At 38.8% G+C, this 21134-nt stretch overlaps 1 protein-coding gene across 3 annotated transcripts in view; it reads right to left on the bottom strand.

The window, feature by feature from the left end:
* Positions 1 to 21134, bottom strand: part of LOC139964134 (E3 ubiquitin-protein ligase UBR4-like) — an 82504-nt gene that overhangs the window by 35269 nt on the left and 26101 nt on the right. For all 3 annotated transcript variants that reach the window (XM_071965502.1, XM_071965503.1, XM_071965504.1), the window contains exons 34-59: positions 20804 to 20867; positions 19652 to 19755; positions 18505 to 18610; positions 18102 to 18172; positions 17483 to 17630; positions 15053 to 15211; positions 14763 to 14918; positions 13971 to 14141; positions 12889 to 13140; positions 11941 to 12030; positions 11439 to 11591; positions 10626 to 10850; positions 10074 to 10158; positions 8994 to 9066; positions 8232 to 8605; positions 7395 to 7555; positions 7090 to 7221; positions 6636 to 6720; positions 5853 to 6127; positions 5332 to 5466; positions 4204 to 4411; positions 3514 to 3693; positions 2893 to 3014; positions 2456 to 2695; positions 1588 to 1755; positions 650 to 827 (exon numbers count right to left, since the gene is read on the bottom strand). In XM_071965502.1, coding sequence (XP_071821603.1) covers positions 650 to 827; positions 1588 to 1755; positions 2456 to 2695; positions 2893 to 3014; positions 3514 to 3693; positions 4204 to 4411; positions 5332 to 5466; positions 5853 to 6127; positions 6636 to 6720; positions 7090 to 7221; positions 7395 to 7555; positions 8232 to 8605; positions 8994 to 9066; positions 10074 to 10158; positions 10626 to 10850; positions 11439 to 11591; positions 11941 to 12030; positions 12889 to 13140; positions 13971 to 14141; positions 14763 to 14918; positions 15053 to 15211; positions 17483 to 17630; positions 18102 to 18172; positions 18505 to 18610; positions 19652 to 19755; positions 20804 to 20867 — 4115 coding nt within the window. The remainder of the gene's footprint in view (positions 1 to 649; positions 828 to 1587; positions 1756 to 2455; positions 2696 to 2892; positions 3015 to 3513; positions 3694 to 4203; positions 4412 to 5331; positions 5467 to 5852; positions 6128 to 6635; positions 6721 to 7089; positions 7222 to 7394; positions 7556 to 8231; positions 8606 to 8993; positions 9067 to 10073; positions 10159 to 10625; positions 10851 to 11438; positions 11592 to 11940; positions 12031 to 12888; positions 13141 to 13970; positions 14142 to 14762; positions 14919 to 15052; positions 15212 to 17482; positions 17631 to 18101; positions 18173 to 18504; positions 18611 to 19651; positions 19756 to 20803; positions 20868 to 21134) is intronic.

Genomic DNA, 21134 nt, shown 5'->3' with positions numbered 1-21134 from the left:
CTGAGTAGATGTTAAAAAGGGATGTTTTTCTATCCTGTTCTCTTTCAGGACACCGGAGGCCAAGTAGCTGGTGGAGGTGTGTCCTGCTATTATTCACACACTCTACAGATGCTGTTTTTCAGCTATACCCACAGTTAGTTGACCTACTTAAACATACGAGGGTCCCCGTTCTATTCTAGTGTTAACAATTTCTGTCAGACCCCGGGTACTCACTCAAAATGCATAGAGGTATGGATCTAATGAAACATGTTTATTGCTTTATAGCCGTTCAGGTGTACATAATACTTTCACACATAAGAAACTAACTTCAAGTCTCTGACAGACTAATTACCATCTGAGAATTTGAAAATATTATCCCCCATCTAGAATTACACTCTTAAATAAAAAATTCCTTTATATAGAGGTCACCTCTTATGATTTCAAAATGAAATTTTGGCTTCATTATGACTTTTTGAAGTGTACATTTTGTGTCTTCTTCTTTAAATTCTTACTATTCTATTCAACGAAAAATTGTTGATATCTTGTCTGTGTAACTTCTCCAGTTTTCTTTGCAATCCTATTCATAACTATGATTGTTGTAACATATTTACACTGACAGCAACAGACTGAAATTATTGGGGAAAAAAGAAGCTATTCAGGATTACTTTACCTGATGCTGTTGTATCAGAGAGGGTTCCAGTTTCCAAGGACGATGAACTTTGACCTTGTACAGCTCCTACACCTTGCACATCTGAAGCTAATCCTAGGCTTTGAAGATTCAGTCCACTCCCAGCTGAACCACTAGATTGTTCCTGAAGGCTTAGAGCGATCGCCAACTCCATCATTGCCTGAATGTACAACATATCAATCACAGTACAGAAATACTTTTACAGGCACTAAACAGTTACTTTAAATTAATATGAAAGTTACTTTATGGTTAATTCAAAGAAATACTTTTACAGGGTTTTCATAGAGAGAAAGAGAAAAAAACTGCATTGAAGGGCAGAATGAAAGATTTCTACCGTATTTATTTAAGCAGAATTTTCAGCATTTCTCCTAACATGGTTATAACTTGTACTGCACTCCCATTGTCAATCTACTATTGTTCTCCTAACATGGTTATAGCTTGCACTGCACTCCCATTGTCAATCTACTATTGTTCTCCTAACATGGTTATAGCTTGTACTGCACTCCCATTGTCAATCTACTATTGTTCTCCTAACATGGTTATAGCTTGTACTGCACTCCCATTGTCAATCTACTATTGTTCCCTAACATGGTTATGGCATGTACTGCACTCCCATTGTCAATCTAATATTGTTCTCCTAACATGGTTTTATATTGTACTGCACTCCCATTGTCATTCTAATATTGTTCTCCTAAAATGGTTATTACTTGTACTGCACTCCCATTGTCAATTTACTATTGTTCTCCTAACATGGTTATATATTGTACTACACTCCCATTGTCAATCTACTATTGTTCTCCTAACATGGATGTATCTTGTTCTGCACTCCCATTGTTAACCTACTATTGTTCTCCTAACATGGTTATATTGTAATATACTCCCATTGTCAGTCTACTATTGTTCTCCTAACATACACGCACCTCGTCATCCTCCGTCTCAGGAGGGATGTCCAGCATTGGTGGGAATCCTCCCACTCTTCCTCTGCCCAAGAGGGACTCAAAATTGAGCTGGCTTCCAACTGCACCATTGGCAGGAGGGTCTGGCTCAGGGTCGGCTTCACCTGGTTCTAATTCCATAGATTCAGGTTCCTATGAAAAGGAGAAGGGGAACAAAACTTAACAATTGACAACTTCATTATCATTAATGAACTAAATGAAGCCAGATAAGATTTGGTAATTTTACCAAAGGTAACCTCAACTGATTGCCACTTCTATTCTGCATATTTAAAAAAAAATGATATTTATCCATGAAGAAAGCATGCCTCCATGTGGATCTGCCCTATTAAACACTCATGAGATGAAAGCAACTAGTACAAAAGCTGTAACATTGACTTCACTGCGGATCAACAAAATAAGCAAACTCTGACAATTGGTTTGTGCTGATATTTAATATTCTAACAAGATGAAACATTTTTAAGAGCAACTTGTTTCCTTTTAAAACATTTATTTTTGGAAGAAGAGCAAAAGTTTAAGATTTTTAGATTTAGGTTTTAAGTGTCTTTCAGGCTTTTGCAAGGTGAATTTAGCACAGGCCATACCTAAAGAATAGTCCTAAAACCTGTTCCATAGTACACAGAACTTATCAACGTGCAAGAATTCAACCAACTGATACTTACATTATCAACAATTTTAAAAACGGGGTAAAGAAAGAGAAAATAGGGGAAACTGTCAAAGTTTATTGCCAGGTTGATTGAATATTTTCAAATCAGATTGCTTGCAAAATTAAATATTCACAATCTTAGACAGGAAAAGATAAGTTACGCATAAAACTAGGTTCATTGGAACTCACGATGACATCGTACGATGCTTCGTCGTGGGAGGATTCTGATACCTCCTGCTCCGTGACGACACCCCCTGCACCCTCCTCTACATCTGGTGAGGTCTCCTTGTCCTCATCACCAGCCATGCCTTGATCTGCTGATGGAGAACTACACCTGGGAGGAGATGGGATTACAACACGCTGGTCCTTCGGATGGGGGTGCATCACCCTGATGAGAGCTTGCTTTGCTGCAAAGCTGACATTAGTGTCCTGGAATGTTTCACAAAAGATAAATGCTTACCGTTAGCTGGCTTCTGGGTGGCCATTCACGTGAACATGATAAATACTGTCAGTAATGTTACAATTTTAAACACATTCATTGATTTTTTAGAGATAAATGTCAGCTGGCTTCTCATAAGTGACTTGAAATTGATCAATGGTAATATAATGAAATCTCTACAGCGTACCTCTGATATAAGCAGTCTCATGATAAGTTTAGTAGCCAGGGGTACGACGGACAGATCGGTACTGGCAAAGGCATAGATGATCTCCACCAGTGCACCCACGGTGATCTCGATGTGAGTCAAGCCTGAGAATGCAAATGTAATAGTTATGTTAATTATTTAAAATACAAACAGGAACAGAATTTAAGCAGGTAAGGGCAACGTGTCACAAGTAGGATGCTGAGAGGGGCTGCAGCGACGATGCTTGGGACAAAACGTTTTGTGCTCTGCGGTTTCAACCAGTACTTCACTGCAGGTCTGCTGAGATAATCTCTTCTGTTTGATATTGGTTCAGCCTTGCTGCAGGGGATATTGCAGCTGCTGCAGCATTCATTTTTGACACATAGACTCCCTAAGATGTGTAAATTTAAACATATAGAAAATACTTCCCAAAGCAAAAATGGGAATAAATTTTCCAGAAAAGAAGTTGTAATCTGACAAAAAGTGGACCCACTTCACAAATTTCTTTACGATAGCTTGTAAATGTTATCATTTGGCTACATATACCATAGCCTAACTTTGATTAAATATGTTACAGTTAAAAGACAAAACAGATATAAATTTCATGTCCAGTGAAGGGCTTACCGGGTAAGCATGCTGGGGCCAGCATGGAGTTAGATGGTTTGGCACTATGCAGCCTCCAGAAAGCATCTAGGAGGCGTGTGAGGAAATGTTGGCCCTCATCTTCATCTACGTCGAGGGTAGGGCTGGAGGCCGTATCTGAAGTCACATCTGAGCCACTATATTGAGGGTCCATTGTGGTATCTGGCAAAATTGAATGGTGAAAACTGTTTAAGCAGCCAAAAGAAATTGATTGCTAAGGTGTATTGTACAATGTTACTGAGACTCATAGCATGTACAATGTTGTGACAGTTTGTTATATAGTATAGGTACATTTTACACTATGCTTCTGTATGACTGATAACTTTCTTAGTTGTCATGTGCCATTAACCCATTTAGCTAGAACATTACTAAGTCTGTTTTGGCTTTGAAAGGTTTTCAAGACCAGTGAACTTTATTACAAGTGCAGTACTACACTAACAAAACTTGAATTTCAACTTTCATACTTCTATGTAAATACTGAAATGTCCATTTCTGTGACCAAAAACAACATTTGATTAAAATTTGTTGTGGTAATTTTCACATTCTACAATTCAAAGGACAAATAAAATTCCATAATTTCTACCTGTGGGAACTTGGAACAAATGTAAATATCCTGTTTTATGCAATCATCCAAGAAAACTGGAAGGACGGTCATAAAATATGCCAACTCACCCATGTCTGCGAGTAAAGTAGAGTTGAGGTCTCTGTCCGCAAACGAGACCAGATTAATCGGTCTTGATGTAGCCACAGAACGGGCTGTGACCACCAGCCTCTGGAAGGCTTCTGGATCCAGCTCAGGGGCTGGGACAGCCACAGCCTTGGTATCCTCTAGTGGCTCTGCGTTCAGACACTGGACCACATGAGCCAGAAGGGCCTTGTCCTTTTCAAAAAGGAGAAAAATACATATGAGTAAATTATTGAGATATTCACTCCAAGTTAGGACATTAGAATTCTTATCTAGGACCTGTTCATGTTATGGAAACCCACCCAAGTTAAATTAAATGCAGAAAGGAGAAGGACAGGTGTAGTACAGTAGTTTTGAAAGATGAAATACAATGCCAAGTTCACTTTCACACTACTCATCAGAGATGGTATAGAGCAAGGCTAAATTTTTGCAAAGAGATACAGTACAACCTGCAGAGAAAATCCACCCAAAATTTTGAAATAATTGGCATGCAGGCCCAAAGGCTTGTGCATCTCACAGGCCTACACTGGGCAATGACTTACTCTATGAACTGCAGGTGTATTCTTTGTTTTGTCTAGTCTATTGCAGCAACAAACGTTTGGATATAGCCGTCCAAATTGAGGACCCCTGGTATTCAGACAGTGACAAGTTTCATTATTGTTATCCTTCGCTGAGTGCATAGTTTAATGTGTAACTGATAATAGGTACTCATATACAGGTAGAACCTTCATACCATGCAACCCTATAACAAGACTCCTGCCAAAATAACTGTAAAAACAATTTATTCTATACCAGTGACTCACTACTGAAGAAAAATCAGTTTGGGAAATTTTCTCTGTGTGGGTCCCATCCATTTTGCAATTGCCCCTGACTTTTTAAACTCACAACCCTTCAAGTTTAAGTTTCTTAAAATTCAGTATAAATACATGAAAGTACATATGTATTTATTTATTTATTTTTGCTAGTCCAAGACATCAGTAAATAACACTCATAGAGCCTTAAAATTTGCTGCTCCAAATATCACTACTAATTTAAACGGCTGATTCATTTTCTATATCTTTTAACTTCAGTTGTCATGACATCAACAAATCCATGAGAGTTTCTTTTCTACCTACCTTGTGATCATGGTAGGCTGACCCTGAAGGCTGTACAGTGGTCAGGAGGGTCTTCACGTGCTGTTGAATTGCCTGCGGTGTCGGCAGGGTCAGTATGTCCGTACCCATTCTCAAAATTGTGTCTCTGTGAGAATCCTGAGGTGAACAAGAAAGTAAAGCATCCATTATTGATCAAAATGCTTACAAATCTGACATTATATATCTTCAAACAATCCCACTTAAATATGTGTTCTTTTTTGAAGGCTTTTCGTGGCTGCATGTGATGTAGGGAATGGGAGTCATGCTTATACATGTGGAAGCCACTTCTTGAAAATTTGATGGTCTAAACAACCAAACAGAAGTTTCTGTGGATGGCCAGATAGCTGGGCATTCGGTCTCCCACACCCTACATGTTGGCTCAAGGAAAACCCCAAACCAGGGCTAGCAAAACCTTGGCATGAACTGTTATTGACTTACTGGAAAATAAGGGAAGCTTCTTGTTTGTATGCTATATTTTGTGAAATTGTAAATATTTTACTTACATCTTGATGTGGCACTAAGTTGACCACACCATCCAGCACCTCCAGGGACGAAGACAGGATCTTGTCCAGGGATGTCATGGGTACTGGAGGGGGCGACATGGGTTCACTGTCTGCACTGGGGCCAGAGGAAGCAGATGTTGATGCAGGGGTTGTTGTGGGGGTGCTGGCAAACTCCTCTGCCTGTTCATCGTACCAGTTGAAGGTTTCCTTGGTCTTGCTGTAGACCACGATGGAGTCGACCATGGTCACGCTATCGGGATCGACCGACTGACCGACTGAGAACACAGCAGATAGGGACAAAACAGTCAGGAATTATAATAATAATAATAATAATTAAAAAAAAAAATTCATAATAAAAATAATGTTTTTATGTGTAATCTTTAAGTCACTTCAATGCTTGAGAGGTAAAGTTCAACATGATGCGGAGCTTCTGAATGCTAGGAAAAATGTAAACCTTGGTCAGTGAATCACTGAATAGGTTCATGAATAATACCGACCAACCATGAGGACCAAACAGAGCAGCAATGGTTGTGCATATTTGCCAACAAGTTCCTTTTTTTATTAAGATGCCCTTATGTAGACATGTATGCATGTATGTAAAGAACTCCACCAACCTTTAATATTCAATAACAAGAATGATTGCATTTGATAAAATAGACCTATAAGTCCAAATAGTAAACATTTACACATTAATTTACCCTCTCAACTAATCTCTCAGGGAATGGAGTAAGGCAGCTTCCACACCAGTATTAACATACTATAATAAACACAGATAATACTAACCAAACACAGTAAACTTCTTGTCAGCTGTGAGAGCCTCTTCTCTGGTGAAGGGCATGTCAAACCATCGATTGCGGGTCAGAGACACCTGACGAGGTAGGAAATTAATGGGTAGATGAATATGTGCATAAAATATTGCTCTTTACCATTTACAATTGCGATACAAGGTATTAATTCTAACGAAGCAGCAAACCTTTTCATATGATAGTCGAGAAAATTTTTTACTAGCGGTTAAAGTAGGTTTAATATTTTACTTTAGAAAGATTGAGTGACTGAGTAGCGTCTTTTACCAACATGAGAATATCATATATCAGATTATCCCCCAAAACATGAAAGAAGTGGTTTGGTTTAGTGTTTTAAGGCACTTGTAAGTATATCTTATCTGCTGGGTTTATATTTTCTTGAATGAAGAACATGCATTATTACAATTATGTGGCAAAACACTGCGGATATCTACCTGACTGGTACGTCCAAAGACCTCCAGGTAGGAAGGTGCTCTTTCGATAGACTGCGTACCGACGTGTACCCGTAAACCAACCATTACCATGGACGCATTGTTGTTGAATACATCAATGGAGAAACCGCCAGCCTGATGAACCAATGAAAGAACAAAGTAACGGTTGGTATTATAATCATATCTGTGCCTTTCACGGAGCCCTAATTAAACAACGATGCTTGGGAAAGAAGGGTAAGCTTATGGATTGTAATGTCAATTCTATGGCATTTTCATGATAGCTGGGGTTTAGGGGGGGGAAGGCATACCTTTGTACTGGCCACATACATCCCGTTGGTGTTCAGTCGATGCTTGATCTGTTGGATGTTGTAGACCTGGAGGAGGTCGTTACCGCCGTACTCGACTTCACTCAGTGCTTGGCAGGACTCAAAGAAATCCACCGGGAAGGAGACCTGGCCTGTAGGTCGACCTGATTGAGGAGCGAGGAATGAAAGAGTTACGGAATGATAGCCAGCGAAGTTTTATCAACCTCCCGGGTTGATAAAGAAATGACACAATTTAATGATCCTTTTCATGCAGTTTAAAGCATGCACACCCAAAATACGACTGTGTAACATCCTCATATGACATCAAAACATTCTGCAAAGAGCAGAAGATGAATGAGGCATTTCTCTGTATATGACTTTAAATCTTTAATTCAATATGGTGCCAACAGTCACTGAGATTTGATAAGCTCTAAATAAATCTTTAGTTGCTTTGAAAATTTGATAAATCCTTTCAAAGAAAACTTGATATCCATAAATCTGTTGGGATGGATAATGCTGTTTAGCATGGTCACAGTATACATAAATTACTAGTAATTAGTACAAAACTACTAGAAATACTGAAGTTCCACAACCATCATAAGCATTTGACCAGAGTAACTAACAACAACAAAAAAGGAAAAAAAAGGAGAATTTCCTTCAAAACACAAAAGAAAAAAGACCAGAATGAAAATTTAAACAGTGTTACATGGAAGACTTTCTGTACTAAAACAATAAGGACTGATTAATGGAAACGTTGCAAATTGAATCAGACTAAATAGAAATACTTTAACAATTTGATATTTCAATCAACTCATATATATCTACAGTTGTTTCGTTTACCTGCTTTCACCACTTTCTTCTTCTTGATCGGTTTCAGGGCACTGATGGCTCCTGCAGCCTGGAACTGACTGGACATCCAGTGACTGGTAGTGTCCACGTTAGCCATGTAAATCCTCAAGCTGCCGTCCTCACAGAGGAGGATCAGGGTGGTCCTCTGCTGCTCGGAGGATGACGAGTGACGGATGGCGACCATGTCCTGGACTTTGGACTTGGCTGGTAGAGTCTTTATCTCCTGTACTCTGATCTTGTCTGGTTCCATCATCAGGACCACTGGGATACTGTTGGCCTGGGTGAGGGCGCAGACCAATCCCGGGTGCATGGGTACCTCGTTCCACTGACACAGGGGAGGGGGGTTACCAGACTTACCACCATTACTAGAGGAGGAGGAGGAGGAGGAGGAGGAAGTGGAGGAGGAGAAGGAGAAGAAGAAGAAGTTGTTATTATTAAGTTTGTAATAGAAGAGAGAGTGTTACAAATATCTTGTTACAATTACCAAGTTTGATCTAGACACTGTCAAAATTTGTGCATTATTTCTTTTCATTAAAATCTTTTTTCTTTCATGACTGGACGACTTGGATTTGTAATGGCAGGGGGTTATGAAAACAATTGCATCAAACAATAATATAACAAATAATTAATGGTTTACATGTATTACATATTCCAAGAGTAGGTGACAAATAATTAACAAAACGAAATAAAAAACATACACCCCAAAAAATAAATCTTAAAGTTATAAGATGGGGAAAAAAAAAAAATACTTACTTCTTGAGGGTGATGGGATACATGCTAGAAATGTTGAGTTGCTGTTGGTTAACAGGAGCACAGAATGTCTTGCCTGAAAAAGGAAGTGACATTTTTTCATAAAGTAAGAAATACAAGTAAGTTTGCAAGAAAATTTGAGCACAGATAATCAAACTAACCTGTCCTGTCATCTCTAGTTTCTTACAAAATCAAATTCTGGACTCAAATGGACTTCAAAAAAGTGAACTTGACAAATTTTCGTTTATTCTACTAAATGTTAAATGACTGTTGACCACAGAATATCTACAGTGAATCCTAGCCTGCACAATCTCCTCAAACAAAACGCAAAGTTGAGAGCGACGAACCATGACCTTTGTATTTCAAGACAGCTGACAAGCCCAATGTAGTTAAAGTAAGTTGAATTTAGGTGGTTGGGGCTAACTAAAGGTCCTCTGAAACCTTTCACTCGTCGAAATTCAAGTCAACATGTGATTGGTCCATTATTACACAGCGGGAAGAACATTGATTGCCTTTTTGCAAAAAATAGCAGCACGAGTGGCTTATGAGAGATGTGAAATTTCTGGTTTGCCAAGTTTACTGTAAAATATCTCCCTTTACAACTTTCCTGCAATTTTATGTAAATGTATAAAACCCAGTAACTGTTAAAACAGAACTCAACAATCACACAGGGTACATTTTCATGGGTTTTATTGGTTCACCACTTTGTTGCACTGGTACTCGTGTAGGACCATACAGATGAATAGTTAAGGTTGAAAAAATGTTTTAATAAATGACAAAAAGACAAACTGTTTGGTAAGAACATTGCATAAGATGTAAGGTATTGTTTTTAGACAGGCTTTTAAAAAGGGCAATCTTAGTGCAATCACTGATGTGTGATTTGCAGTAACATACATTTATTACAAAAGAAGCAAACGTCTTGGCGGTCATAATGTACACCTGACTAGCTATAAAGCCATAAACATGTTTCATTAGATCCATACTTCTGCGCATTTTGAAATGAGTGGTACCTGGGGCCTGACAGAAATTGTTAACAGTAGAATAGAACTTGAACCCCCAAAATGTTTAAGGAGGTCAACTAACCGTGGGCATAGCTGAAAAACAACATCTGTAGAGTGTGTGAATAATAGCAGGACACGCCTCCACCAGCTACTTGGCCTCCGGTGTCCTGAAAGAAAATAGGATAGAAAAAATTCCCTTTTAAACATCTGCTCCGTTAATAATAGAAAACAAACCATATTACCCTAAGTTGGCTGGTTTAATCCTATTTGGGCCAAAATATCTTAGCTCTTTTTAAGTTCGATTTACACGCTTTGCTGATAATTTTTCCAATAATAGTTCTTCCGCTGATATAAATCCTACCAAACTTTTATTGCAATTCTCTGTTTGTCCTCTGTAGTCCTGTAGCTTGAGGAACTTGATTCTAAACAACACTGTCTCCTCAATGATGCAATCCTCCTGCAAACTCCTTTCTTAAGTCCATAAGCAATTGAGACAGCTCTTCTTTGAATTTTTAAGCATAAACCTAAAATGTTTTAAAGTACAGTAACCCTCAAGACTGTTTCTCATTTTCTCTTTTCTCAATTTTTCACATTTCATACAACTATTTCTCAAAATGTTTCCATCTGGACTTACCGTTAGGTCAGCGTGAGTTGCCTCCAGTACGTTCGTCACATAGAAAGGTCCATGTTTGGCTTCACTGGCCGCCTCCATCCGTTGAGTGTACATGTACCCAGCTGATGACATCAACACCAGATGACGGGATTCCTCGGTGAAGATGAAACAAACGTCTCGGATCTTGCCGCTCGGAACCAAGAAGTAAAACTTGGGACTGATGGCATCCTTGGCCAAGTTGTAAATCTGCATAAAACCACAAAAAAAGGCAAAATATATTATTACCGTGAATTCACAAAACAGTCGAATTAATTAAACAGAAGTCTGCCGGTTTCCATAATGTACCTAATAGACGATCAAATATCAGGAAGACTTCTAAAAGTCCAACAGGACAAAAATATTGTGATCTAATTTTTTGAGTTAAGCTACATCCTCTATAAATCTTCAAAACAGTACATCCCAAATATTAAATTAAGTATTTTTCTACAACCATTTTGTAATTACTTTACAATCGTCACAACCCCAAATCTATTAAATCTCATACGACCTACGAGGTAAGTTAGATTTTTCTTAAATGAATTCAAAGGAATCTGTGGGTAGTATGCATCATTACATAATTTGAAAAGTTAAAACTAAAAAAGGTTTGTTTTTTCCCCTTTGGTAGCCAATCTGGTTTTCCTCTCGCCAAATAGTATGCATTGCAGTTTTGAGCAGGTACTTCAGCAAACCAACTTCGACTCAGAGTAAAAATACACAAAATTTTTCTCATTTCAAATCTAAATAAGGCCACAGAGGCCACTTATTCTAGATCAGAAATAAAACCTACTAGCATACCTTAACAAAGTCAGCTGTGACTATGGCTAGTTCTGTTTGTGATCCTGGCAGCCAGAGGGCTTTGATGATGAAGTTTCCTGCCTCTAACTGACAATGGAGCACCAGTTGATCAGAAACAGTACCAGCACCGGTGAACGTTAGAACATGACAGTCCTGTCAACCAAAGAGATGAAACTTTATAGTTACATATAAACATCATTAAATGAGAAGTAGACCTACACATGAGTGCAATTTAATACACCAGTACAATTTAACACACATGAGTACAATTTAACACACAAGTAAAATTTAAAATACGAGTGCAATTTAACACACAAGTACAATTTACCACACAAGTACAATTTAACACACGAGTACAATTTAATACACGATTACAATTTAACACACAAGAGTACAATGTAACACACAAGTACAATTTATCACATGAGAAATATTTAACTCGGTGTCAACATTATAATGATGAGTTGTAGTGAAAATAAATCCTCAACGAGAGAAAACTTACCTTGAGACCGCAAACTGCCAGGAAGTCCTCATTACATGGGTTGCCAGTGATTCCCAGGACTGTAAAAGGTACTGTTGCTGAAGAGAGTCTCTGCAAAATGAGACAAGTTTCACGATGCCATTAACATAAAAACAGGGGTAACATAATAAGAAGTATCCCACCTCAGTTCTACCTAAATTTAACACACTCAGATGACTTGGTTTGTTTTTAACACATGTATGCTGGAAGATATGTTCTTATACAGGATAAGGAATACTGGATTCTTAGATATGGAAGTCTAGAATGTAACTGGGAAGTCCTAACTTTTATGGAGGCTTAACAAATTTTGCATTTTTATTATACAAGCTTCAGATTCCTTGTAAGAAAGTAAACTTAATAAGCTCATTTCATTTCATATGGTAAAACTATCAAAGAGATACAACTAAGTGGCAGAATTATGAGAACTAGCATTCAGCAAACCATGTAACAGTAAAGTAGGTGTACATGTGTTATAACTAAACAGGTACAGAGTGTACTTTTAATGAATTCCAAGAAAAATTATCAAGTAGGGGATAGGAAAACTTGCTGAAAGAATCTTTCCAATGTAGAGTCAGTTTCAAAGAGAGCAAAAATTGTAATCGAACAGCTTATTTTTTTCAAAACTCTGTGCAGGTAAATATAAGTTAGAGGGCCTGACATTTTAGATCCTAGCAGAATCTTCCAGGGTAATTTTCCTCAGATGTTGCTTTTCCGTCCTCACCCCCACCCCCTACTCGCCATCCATCCGCCCCCACCCCTCATCTCCAGCTAGCCCTACTGCTGTCAGTCATTTAAATTCATGTGTATCTTTATAATACCTGTCACTAAAACTATACGTTAGATCTTCCTTACTGTGTGTGAGTCGTACTCCCTCAAATAGTTCGCCACCCCATGTTTCTATATAAACTCAACCCTTGTTTTGTTACTTACCGTCAGTGTCAGTTTCTTCTTACTGGAATCTGCTTGCTTCAGGAGGGCAGACAACTGCAAGACGGTGATTCTTCCCTTCTCGTGACAGACGGCCAGGTGCTGTCGCCTCCCGTAGGGTGATGCGAGACAGCACATGGCCACACGGTGAAGCATATGAGCGTTGAGAAGCTGACGGATCGTCTGACCTTGGTCTCCGGAAAAGTTGGCCCTGACGTTCTCGAAGGCCCCTTCTTGGGAACCGAGTGTCGGCACCTAGCAGGTGATAGGATTAGCGGTAGACTTGTATTAATGACACAGCACTAGTCTTTAATATTACTGGCCGGATGTGAATATAATATGTATCCAGCTATTATGGCATTCAGGTTGTCAAGCAATCACTAAAGGAGTGTTAGGAGTGTTAGCTCAGTGGTTAACGCCAGTGCTTTTCAATCATAAGGTCCCGAGTTCGAGTCACTCCAAGATTAATGTATGTCGTCCAGTTACAGCGCTGTTGACAATTGACAATTCATAATCATGGATGCTAAATATGAATCAAGAGACTGACTTCGGTCAGCTTGCAGCTTTGATAAGCCAATGAGGCTTCTTCACGAGTTCCTGCTTGCAGGAGGATCTAAAATACATACATACACGCATACATATATACATACTAAAGATACAAAACTATAGGGCAATAAAAGCCATGCTCTGCCTATATTTTGCAGAATATAATTTCCACAATGCCTTGGCAAGAGTTAGTTACAAACCTCAACTAGGATAAGAAACTGATTTTTTTTATATACAGTCCTTATCCATTCACAAGTCACAATTTAACATTATATGAAGGTAAGTTCCTCTTAATGTTAAATTTAGCAACTTTTATGTTACTCTTTCTATTCCTGTATTTTAATATAAATGTTCAAGTATGTGAGTATTTCTTAAATACAGTCCTTATCCATTCATGAGTGACACTTTAATATTATGTGAAGGTAAGTTCCTTTTAGATTTAATTTAGCAATTTTAATGTTACCCTTCCTTTGCCTGTGTTTTAATATAAATGTTCCGGTTTGTGATTTAAGATGCTCTCTGCAGATTGAGGTACTGACCATAAGTTGCTCTGAGAAGTCCACCGTTTTCTCTTCTGTGTGGAGTCGGTGGAGGGCACTCTGGGCCCTGGCTGTGGTGCCCACTGCGGATGTCTGGTTGTAATGCTCCTCGATGGGGGACATCAGGGACCCGAGAAGTTCAATGATGGGTCCACTGGGGTTGTGTCGTTCCTGTTTTAACAGAACGAAAGATGGCCCCCATTACCAAGGTTGCTTTTCTTCCACTTTTTAAAATAATTTTGTTCGTTGGTTCTAAAAAACCTATTACATTATTAAATCCTTTGATATAAATGTCTGAAGAATACATAGAACACTGGTTGGAAATTTTTAAACAAACTTTGAAAGAGCAGAGAATTGATTTGAGTCGTGGCAGCTCCCTATCAATCTTTACTTTGCTATTTCCTTTCCATTGCTCTCACTGTAATATCCATTGGTTATTTCCTTGGCCAAGAGGTCAATCAGGGGCTAATTCAAGCAGGAATCTTTCTTTCATAAGGGTGCTAATAAGATTATCACACCCATCTTCATTTTACAAAACCTAGAAAAGGTGAAAATGATTGTTAAATAGAGAAGAAATGAAAAGAAAACCACTGAACTTACCATACATGATTTAAAATCATACTAGGATTAAGCACTTACTTTCTACTTTTTTGCTACCCTTCAAAATGAACTGAATAAGAATTGCCTCAAGACTATCTACCGTACTTGTCGGTTAATTTAAGTGAATTAATTTAAGTGAATGCTTAGTTACGAAATGAGACCGCTGGTCCATTACATGACCTATGACCTTACCAGTTCTGCTAAGAGAGCTCCTCTATGTTTCTCCAGTAGCTTTCTCAGGGATCGTCTCAACTTTGCCAGTTCTTCAGCATTAAGCTGCACACCTTTGGCTTCAAACTTTTGTGAGCTCTGAGGCCTCTCGGTTGGCGATGCCAGTGAGATGGTTGCCTAAAGTGAAATTGAATTTGAACAGAAGCAATTTCTGCTTTTTTTTTCTCTTTTGTGATGGGGGGGGGCGGGGAGGGGGAGTAGAGGAAGGGTTGATTAATGGCTCAAGAGATACTAAATGAAAGAATGTTTACCTGGGTTCTTGGTCTTCCTGATCCAGTACTAGTGTTACTGCCCCTGTCGTTGGTGTTCGCATTAGCGTTAGTGCTCACCCCTGACGAGAATGGTGAGGGCATACTGGCTGTTGACATGCTGGATTCGAGGTTGCTGCCAGGATGGCGTTTGATCAGTGCCTTCGGGGGTTTAAAAGATAAGAAAACCACGTTAGAATGAAAACAAAATATGGAAAACTAAAACACAAATTGTCGATACAAGATGACAGGAATCTTACAACTCTCTCCAGTAGGTGAACAAAGTGTTGTAATGAACTAACTAGAGATGAGCTTTGCAGGATGACTAAAAGCTTTTTGCAGAAGATTGAACACTTAAAATCAACATAATAATAAAATACGAGGCCAATATAAATTCAGGAAGACTTCACCATCTGAACACCCCCCCCGCCCCCCTCTGGTATCTTACTAGCACCCTCACCAGGTGCGTATCCAGGGGGGGGCGTTGGGGGCGCGCGCCCCCCGGGTACGAAAAAGAGGAGAGAAAAAAAAGAGAAGAAAAAAGGAAAAAAGAGGGAAAAAGAGGAGGAGGAGAGGAAGGAAGGGTAAAGAAAAAGAAGAAAGAGAAGAAATTTTAACGTGTCAATGTCAATATCATATAAGCAAGCATCGGTTATTACATCGCATGCCATCATGTACCGTACGGTCCGTTCAAATTGCGCAGTATACCGCGGGATGCTAATGTAAACAACGACATGTCTCATGTAGATGTATAAAAAGCATGGAGGTCCAATTATGTCAAAAGTTTCTTTTACATTAGTAATGGCGAATTAGGGGCTGCACCCCCGCCGCGCAGTGGCGGAGCGTCCATACGGTCAGGGGCGGATGCGCCCCCTGACGGACTCAAATGGACTGCTGACGCCTTTTTCAGCTCTTTACCACTTTTTACTTATTCTAGATTATTGACTTTTTTATTGCGCTCTCATCTACTTATTGACATTTGTCACATTTTGTTGGTGTAATTTGGCGATGACACCCTATTCTTCGTTTATCTGCAAATTAGCCAGGCCCTGAAAGGGTCATTTCCGGCGATCTAGGGAGTATCTTTACTCAAAATGTGTCTGTGCGCTACGCGCCAACCAGTGGTGGCGCTCCGCTTAGATAGTGTCGAAAGCGCCCCTACAGACCATTCTCGCCCCTCCTGACCAATACCCCTAGCTCCGCCACTGCCGCCGCGCCTCCTACGCCTATGTGTGTAGTGTTCGGTTTCGGAAATATCTGCTATTTTTTCATTTCCTTCAACCAAGTTTTGTAATAGCCGTGGTTTAATATTTGTACACCAATAAATTAAAATTAACTGTGTCTGAATTTTTGAAAATTTCTGACCAACATTCTGCATCACACTTCCCTCTACTCGAGCAATTTTGACCGGTCTGTGAGAGGTTGAAGGTAGTTTTTCTATATTGGTTGTCCATAGATGAAATTTTGTACAACATTATGGGTATGTTTTGAAGTGAGTTTATTCACGAGAAATGTGAATTTTCAAATTCTGAACAAATTTGGGGCTTAAAACCTTGAAAAGTGGGGCTGACGTGTATTGTGGGCCGCGACGTAGAATCACCTACAAAAGCAAAGACCCACAGGACATGCGATCAGGTCGAACATGACGTGTGCCGGGTTGACAATCTTCAAAAAGGTTATGGATGGAAAAAAAAAAACTATTAAGAAATACTTGGTTCTCAGGCCAAAAGTGTACATCTGGTTGGTCATTTCAAGCCCGAGAAGTGCCGTTTCCGGTGATCTGGGGGGTATCAAAACCAGAAATTTTCTTGTACGCTGCGCGCCAACCGATGGTGGCGCTCCGCTTAGATAGTAATTCGCGCCCCCCGGGTTAGAAAATCCTGGATACGCGCCTGCTCACTGCAAACAATTCACATACAGGCCCATCAACTAAGCCTGAGCAACTTGAGATATTATCAGTTTGGACGGTCCATGGACGATGATATATATGCATCAATAATATACTACAATTTCTCTAAAAAATTCTTTAAAAAATTAGATCTAAGAATTACAGGGGTCTCTCCCTTCTCTGCTGTAGTATGTTGGATTATCTCTAACAGCCAATCCTTGATGATGGTTTGGCAAATAGCAGATTATCAACTTTTTTGCCAAATTTTGCAAAGCTACTGAATCAATGAGGCAAAAAAGCTCAATGAAATGATTTTACATTTAAAGACTTGTGTGTTGGAAGATTGACCTTGAAGATATGATGAACGTTATGCTAAGGACAACAGCAGTGACATTGAAGTTTGCTTTTAACTAGATCAGGGGGTTGCTCATTTGTTGACATTATGGGGTTACACATATTTTTCTGCCAATAACCAATGTCACTTCTTTACTGAACCCTCTTCTCCAAGGATTATTTTGATACCTGTCAAAAAGAATTTTTATTACCATGCAGGAGCCATCTTCCTTCGCTCCACAGTCACAGAAGAAGGAACCGTACTTGGCATAAGAGAGTTCATGACCTTTGTGGCAGACTTTTGCACAGATGGTGCAAACACCGACCCCATCCACCATCTTGCAGGTGTGACAATGGTACCTGACGAATAGAGAAGTGTAAAGTCAAAAACATTAAATGAGCACTCTGTAAACAGAATATCTTTAATTTGAAGCTTCCCGAGGGTTAGAATGCCAACACTTTTTTTTTTTAAAGAATCCATTGAAATCATAAGTTGCACTCCCAGGAATAAGTTAGTGTTATAATCTCGTGCAGCAGTTTTGAAGGCACTGGACTCTCTCTCTCTGATATGAAATGTTATTGTACCTGTATACAAAGAGTGCTATAGATCTTTGCACTTGTATAGCAATTTTGCTTATTTTGCCATACGATACCAGATAAAATTATTTCCTACAATGGCCATTCAATTTCCAACTGACTTCAAACATCTACAAGAGTGACAGTCCACTTTATTTTAAGAAATACTCAATAAAGGCTGTGGGTGTTTATTGATGATAATCAACAGACGTTACACAGGGAGCTATATCATAATAAGCTGGAGATGAAACTCACCAATGCTGGTTCATGAAGACTTTCTGTGTCAATGTGAAAGTGCATAGCTTGTTGCACAGAGAATCTTCGTCCTGAAAGAGGGAGAAAAAAAAAAGACACACTCAATTAGTTTTCACCATTTTGTTCACACATGACAGAAGTAGTATTTCAAAACTAGCAAGAAATATTCGTCCGATCATCGCCAAAAATGTTTATGATTGACTTATCTGAATGAAATGATTAAGTTTTTAAATAAATCGTACCTCAGCAACGAAATGAGATAATCAAGATGGGAGCTGAGTCAATGCGCTTTGTTTCACAAGCTCTGTATTATTATTTTTTTTATATATTTTATTTTATTCTGAGCCTTCCTTTGTACCTTCATATTTCTTCTTACAAGCCCGATCAAACTGATTCTACTCACCGAATCTTCTCCTCCCGAGTCCTCATCATCTACTCCCATCTCGTCCGCCCAATCTGAATCTACGTCCATACTAGTGGTTTCCATGTCATAGGCAGTCATGGCAACGCTGAAAAGAAGAAACCGATATAACGTTGTCTCTCTAGGTTAAATCAAATAAAATGCTTCGATAATATAGCATTTTACATGAAATTTGTTTCATTTTGCAGCAATTTTACCAAATACAGCAAATATTTGTTTAACTGATCAAATTAAGACACTTTCCTAGAATTTTTTCGCTCCAAATTATGCTATTTAAGACTGTACATAATTCAAGAGAAAGGGGCTAAATGTGGTCAAATGAGGGATATAATCACAACAGATAGACAGCAAAGTCCTTTGATTATCTTCATAATGAACAAATCAATTTTCTATGAGGTAAAAAAAAGGTAAAAATCAAAGCATTTGCAATGAAATCATCAAGATCCTCACAAAGTGTATCTTCTTCAGTTTACGAGGCATCTATCATAACTACCTTAATTGCCTGTGTTAATTAAGAGCAAGAAAAACGAGATGAGATATTTCATACGGAATAATTCCTGTATGTGTCACATTTCTTGACAACGAATAAAACCTTGAAAAGGACCATAAAGTGAAGCAAAAAGAACCATCACTTGATGGCACCGTAATAATAATGGTTGTGAAAGTGCTGAATTACGACTGAGAGAGAAGAAACCTGCAGTGTGTCATAGCAGGCAAAGAGCATTGTGACCTCTGTAACAGATCTATCAGCACTGGGAGTCATTACATAGTCTTGACACTGTCATTCATAGTCCCAGCAATCACAGTCCCACGATATAGTTTAGTTTAGAGACACACGGATGAGGAAGCCTTACAGTAACTTATCTGAGACCCTTTTCAGTGTAAGATTGCGGGTGAACACCAGCTTATTTCAAGCCTTCATAGTCCCTTGTAATTATAATATCATGGTTCCCAGTAATTCATAGCTCCCAGCAATCATTTATTCAATACTCAGTCAGACTGATATATTTATCAGTAGTCCAAGAGAAGATATAGCTGTATACTGTCAGAAATATGCAGATGACAGTCGGTTGAGAGAAGACATCTTCTCCTATTAATGTAAGCTGATATAAACATGTTGTCATCTCACCGTTCAGAAGACTGCTTCAGAGTGGAGAGGATGTCAGCGATATAGCTCAGGATGCAGCAGGCAGCATCAACAGTGACCTCATTCTGTTGGAAGAATATCTTCTCCTGAGGAAAGTAAAGTTTGAGAGTGAAGGAACAGTTATTGTGGTTGATAATGTGTACGAACAAGTTACTTATTGTGAAGAGAAATCAGAGAAAAGGCAACTAGAGACAACCGTGGTTGTGGAAGGTGACAATGAAGCATTGTAGAACTGAGAAAGGGATGCAAATAGAAAGCAGTGTTAGTTGATGAGGATGGCAAATACAAACTCATCACACAGACACATACACCCACCCCATCACTAAATATAATATGCAGAATGTATCAAAATAAATATGATAGCAAACAGTATGAATATACATATGATTGATATGTAAAAGGAGATAGTATTATGGTGATTTATGACACCCCCTCCTCCCAATCCCCCTCTTCTCCTGCCCCCTCCTGACCCCCTCCTCCCCCACCAGCCCCTTCAGCATTCTTCTTTTGACATCGTACTTAAATGACAACTTTTGATTCGGTCTCAATAAAGGTACTTAATAAAAGATGTTTGTCGGAGAAAAGCTGATCTCCCTGAAAAATTATGATACCTTAATAACTAGGAAGACTTTATAGTGAAGTGTATTTTTTGCATATTATTCTGCAACAACATTTTCCACTTTTTCGGAGACAAAACTAATGACTCCTCTAACATTCATAGTGCAATACACTGTAACACTCTGTGATATCCTCTCAAGGGTCTTTTTAAGTTCTCACATATATTTTTCCAAATGTCTGTGATTGAAGTAAAGAGTTTTGTTCATGGATGTTACTGAGATTCTTGTGAATGCTTTTGAAGCAGATTCTTGAATATAAATCAAACTGTCTATCTTGCTTTAAGTAGTGTAAACCTTGGCAGGTAGGTAAGCTAGTGCTGAAGCTACATGAGGTAACATCAGGTATTTCTAGGTAGCCTACCAGAGTTAAGAGATATCAGGTAACATGAGATATTTTTAGGTAGCCTATCAGAGTTAATGATATTAAGGTAAAACATTTGATATCTTGTATTTCCACATTTTGCTAGATGGTGAAGCAGATAACAAGATGTGAGTTCTGTTTTTTTGACTGTCATACCATTCCATCAGGGTTTGCTTGCTTCATCTTCTCAATGACATCCTTCTGAGAGAGGAGTTCTTGGCTGTGGAACAAACAATTGAACAAATAAACCTTGGTCAGTTTTCTTTGGCTTGATTTCTTCATCACACAAAGGTTTGTGCCAAAAAAAAAGAAGATTTTTCTTATGATGTGGTCTGCTAACATTTGAGAAGATATAAGGGAGTTTGCTGAAAGGAAACAGTCCTTTAGAAACTTTATGAAACCCTTCTTCTTTCAAGCAAATAGCAAGTGGTTCTTGTTACCTATGAAGAATCCCTCTTCACCTGATAAGAAAGGCAATCTGATCACA

Source organism: Apostichopus japonicus, chromosome 22 (genome assembly GCF_037975245.1).
Source record: "Apostichopus japonicus isolate 1M-3 chromosome 22, ASM3797524v1, whole genome shotgun sequence".
Lineage (NCBI taxonomy): Eukaryota > Metazoa > Echinodermata > Holothuroidea > Aspidochirotida > Stichopodidae > Apostichopus > Apostichopus japonicus.
This window is presented reverse-complemented; position numbering and strand designations above follow the sequence as displayed.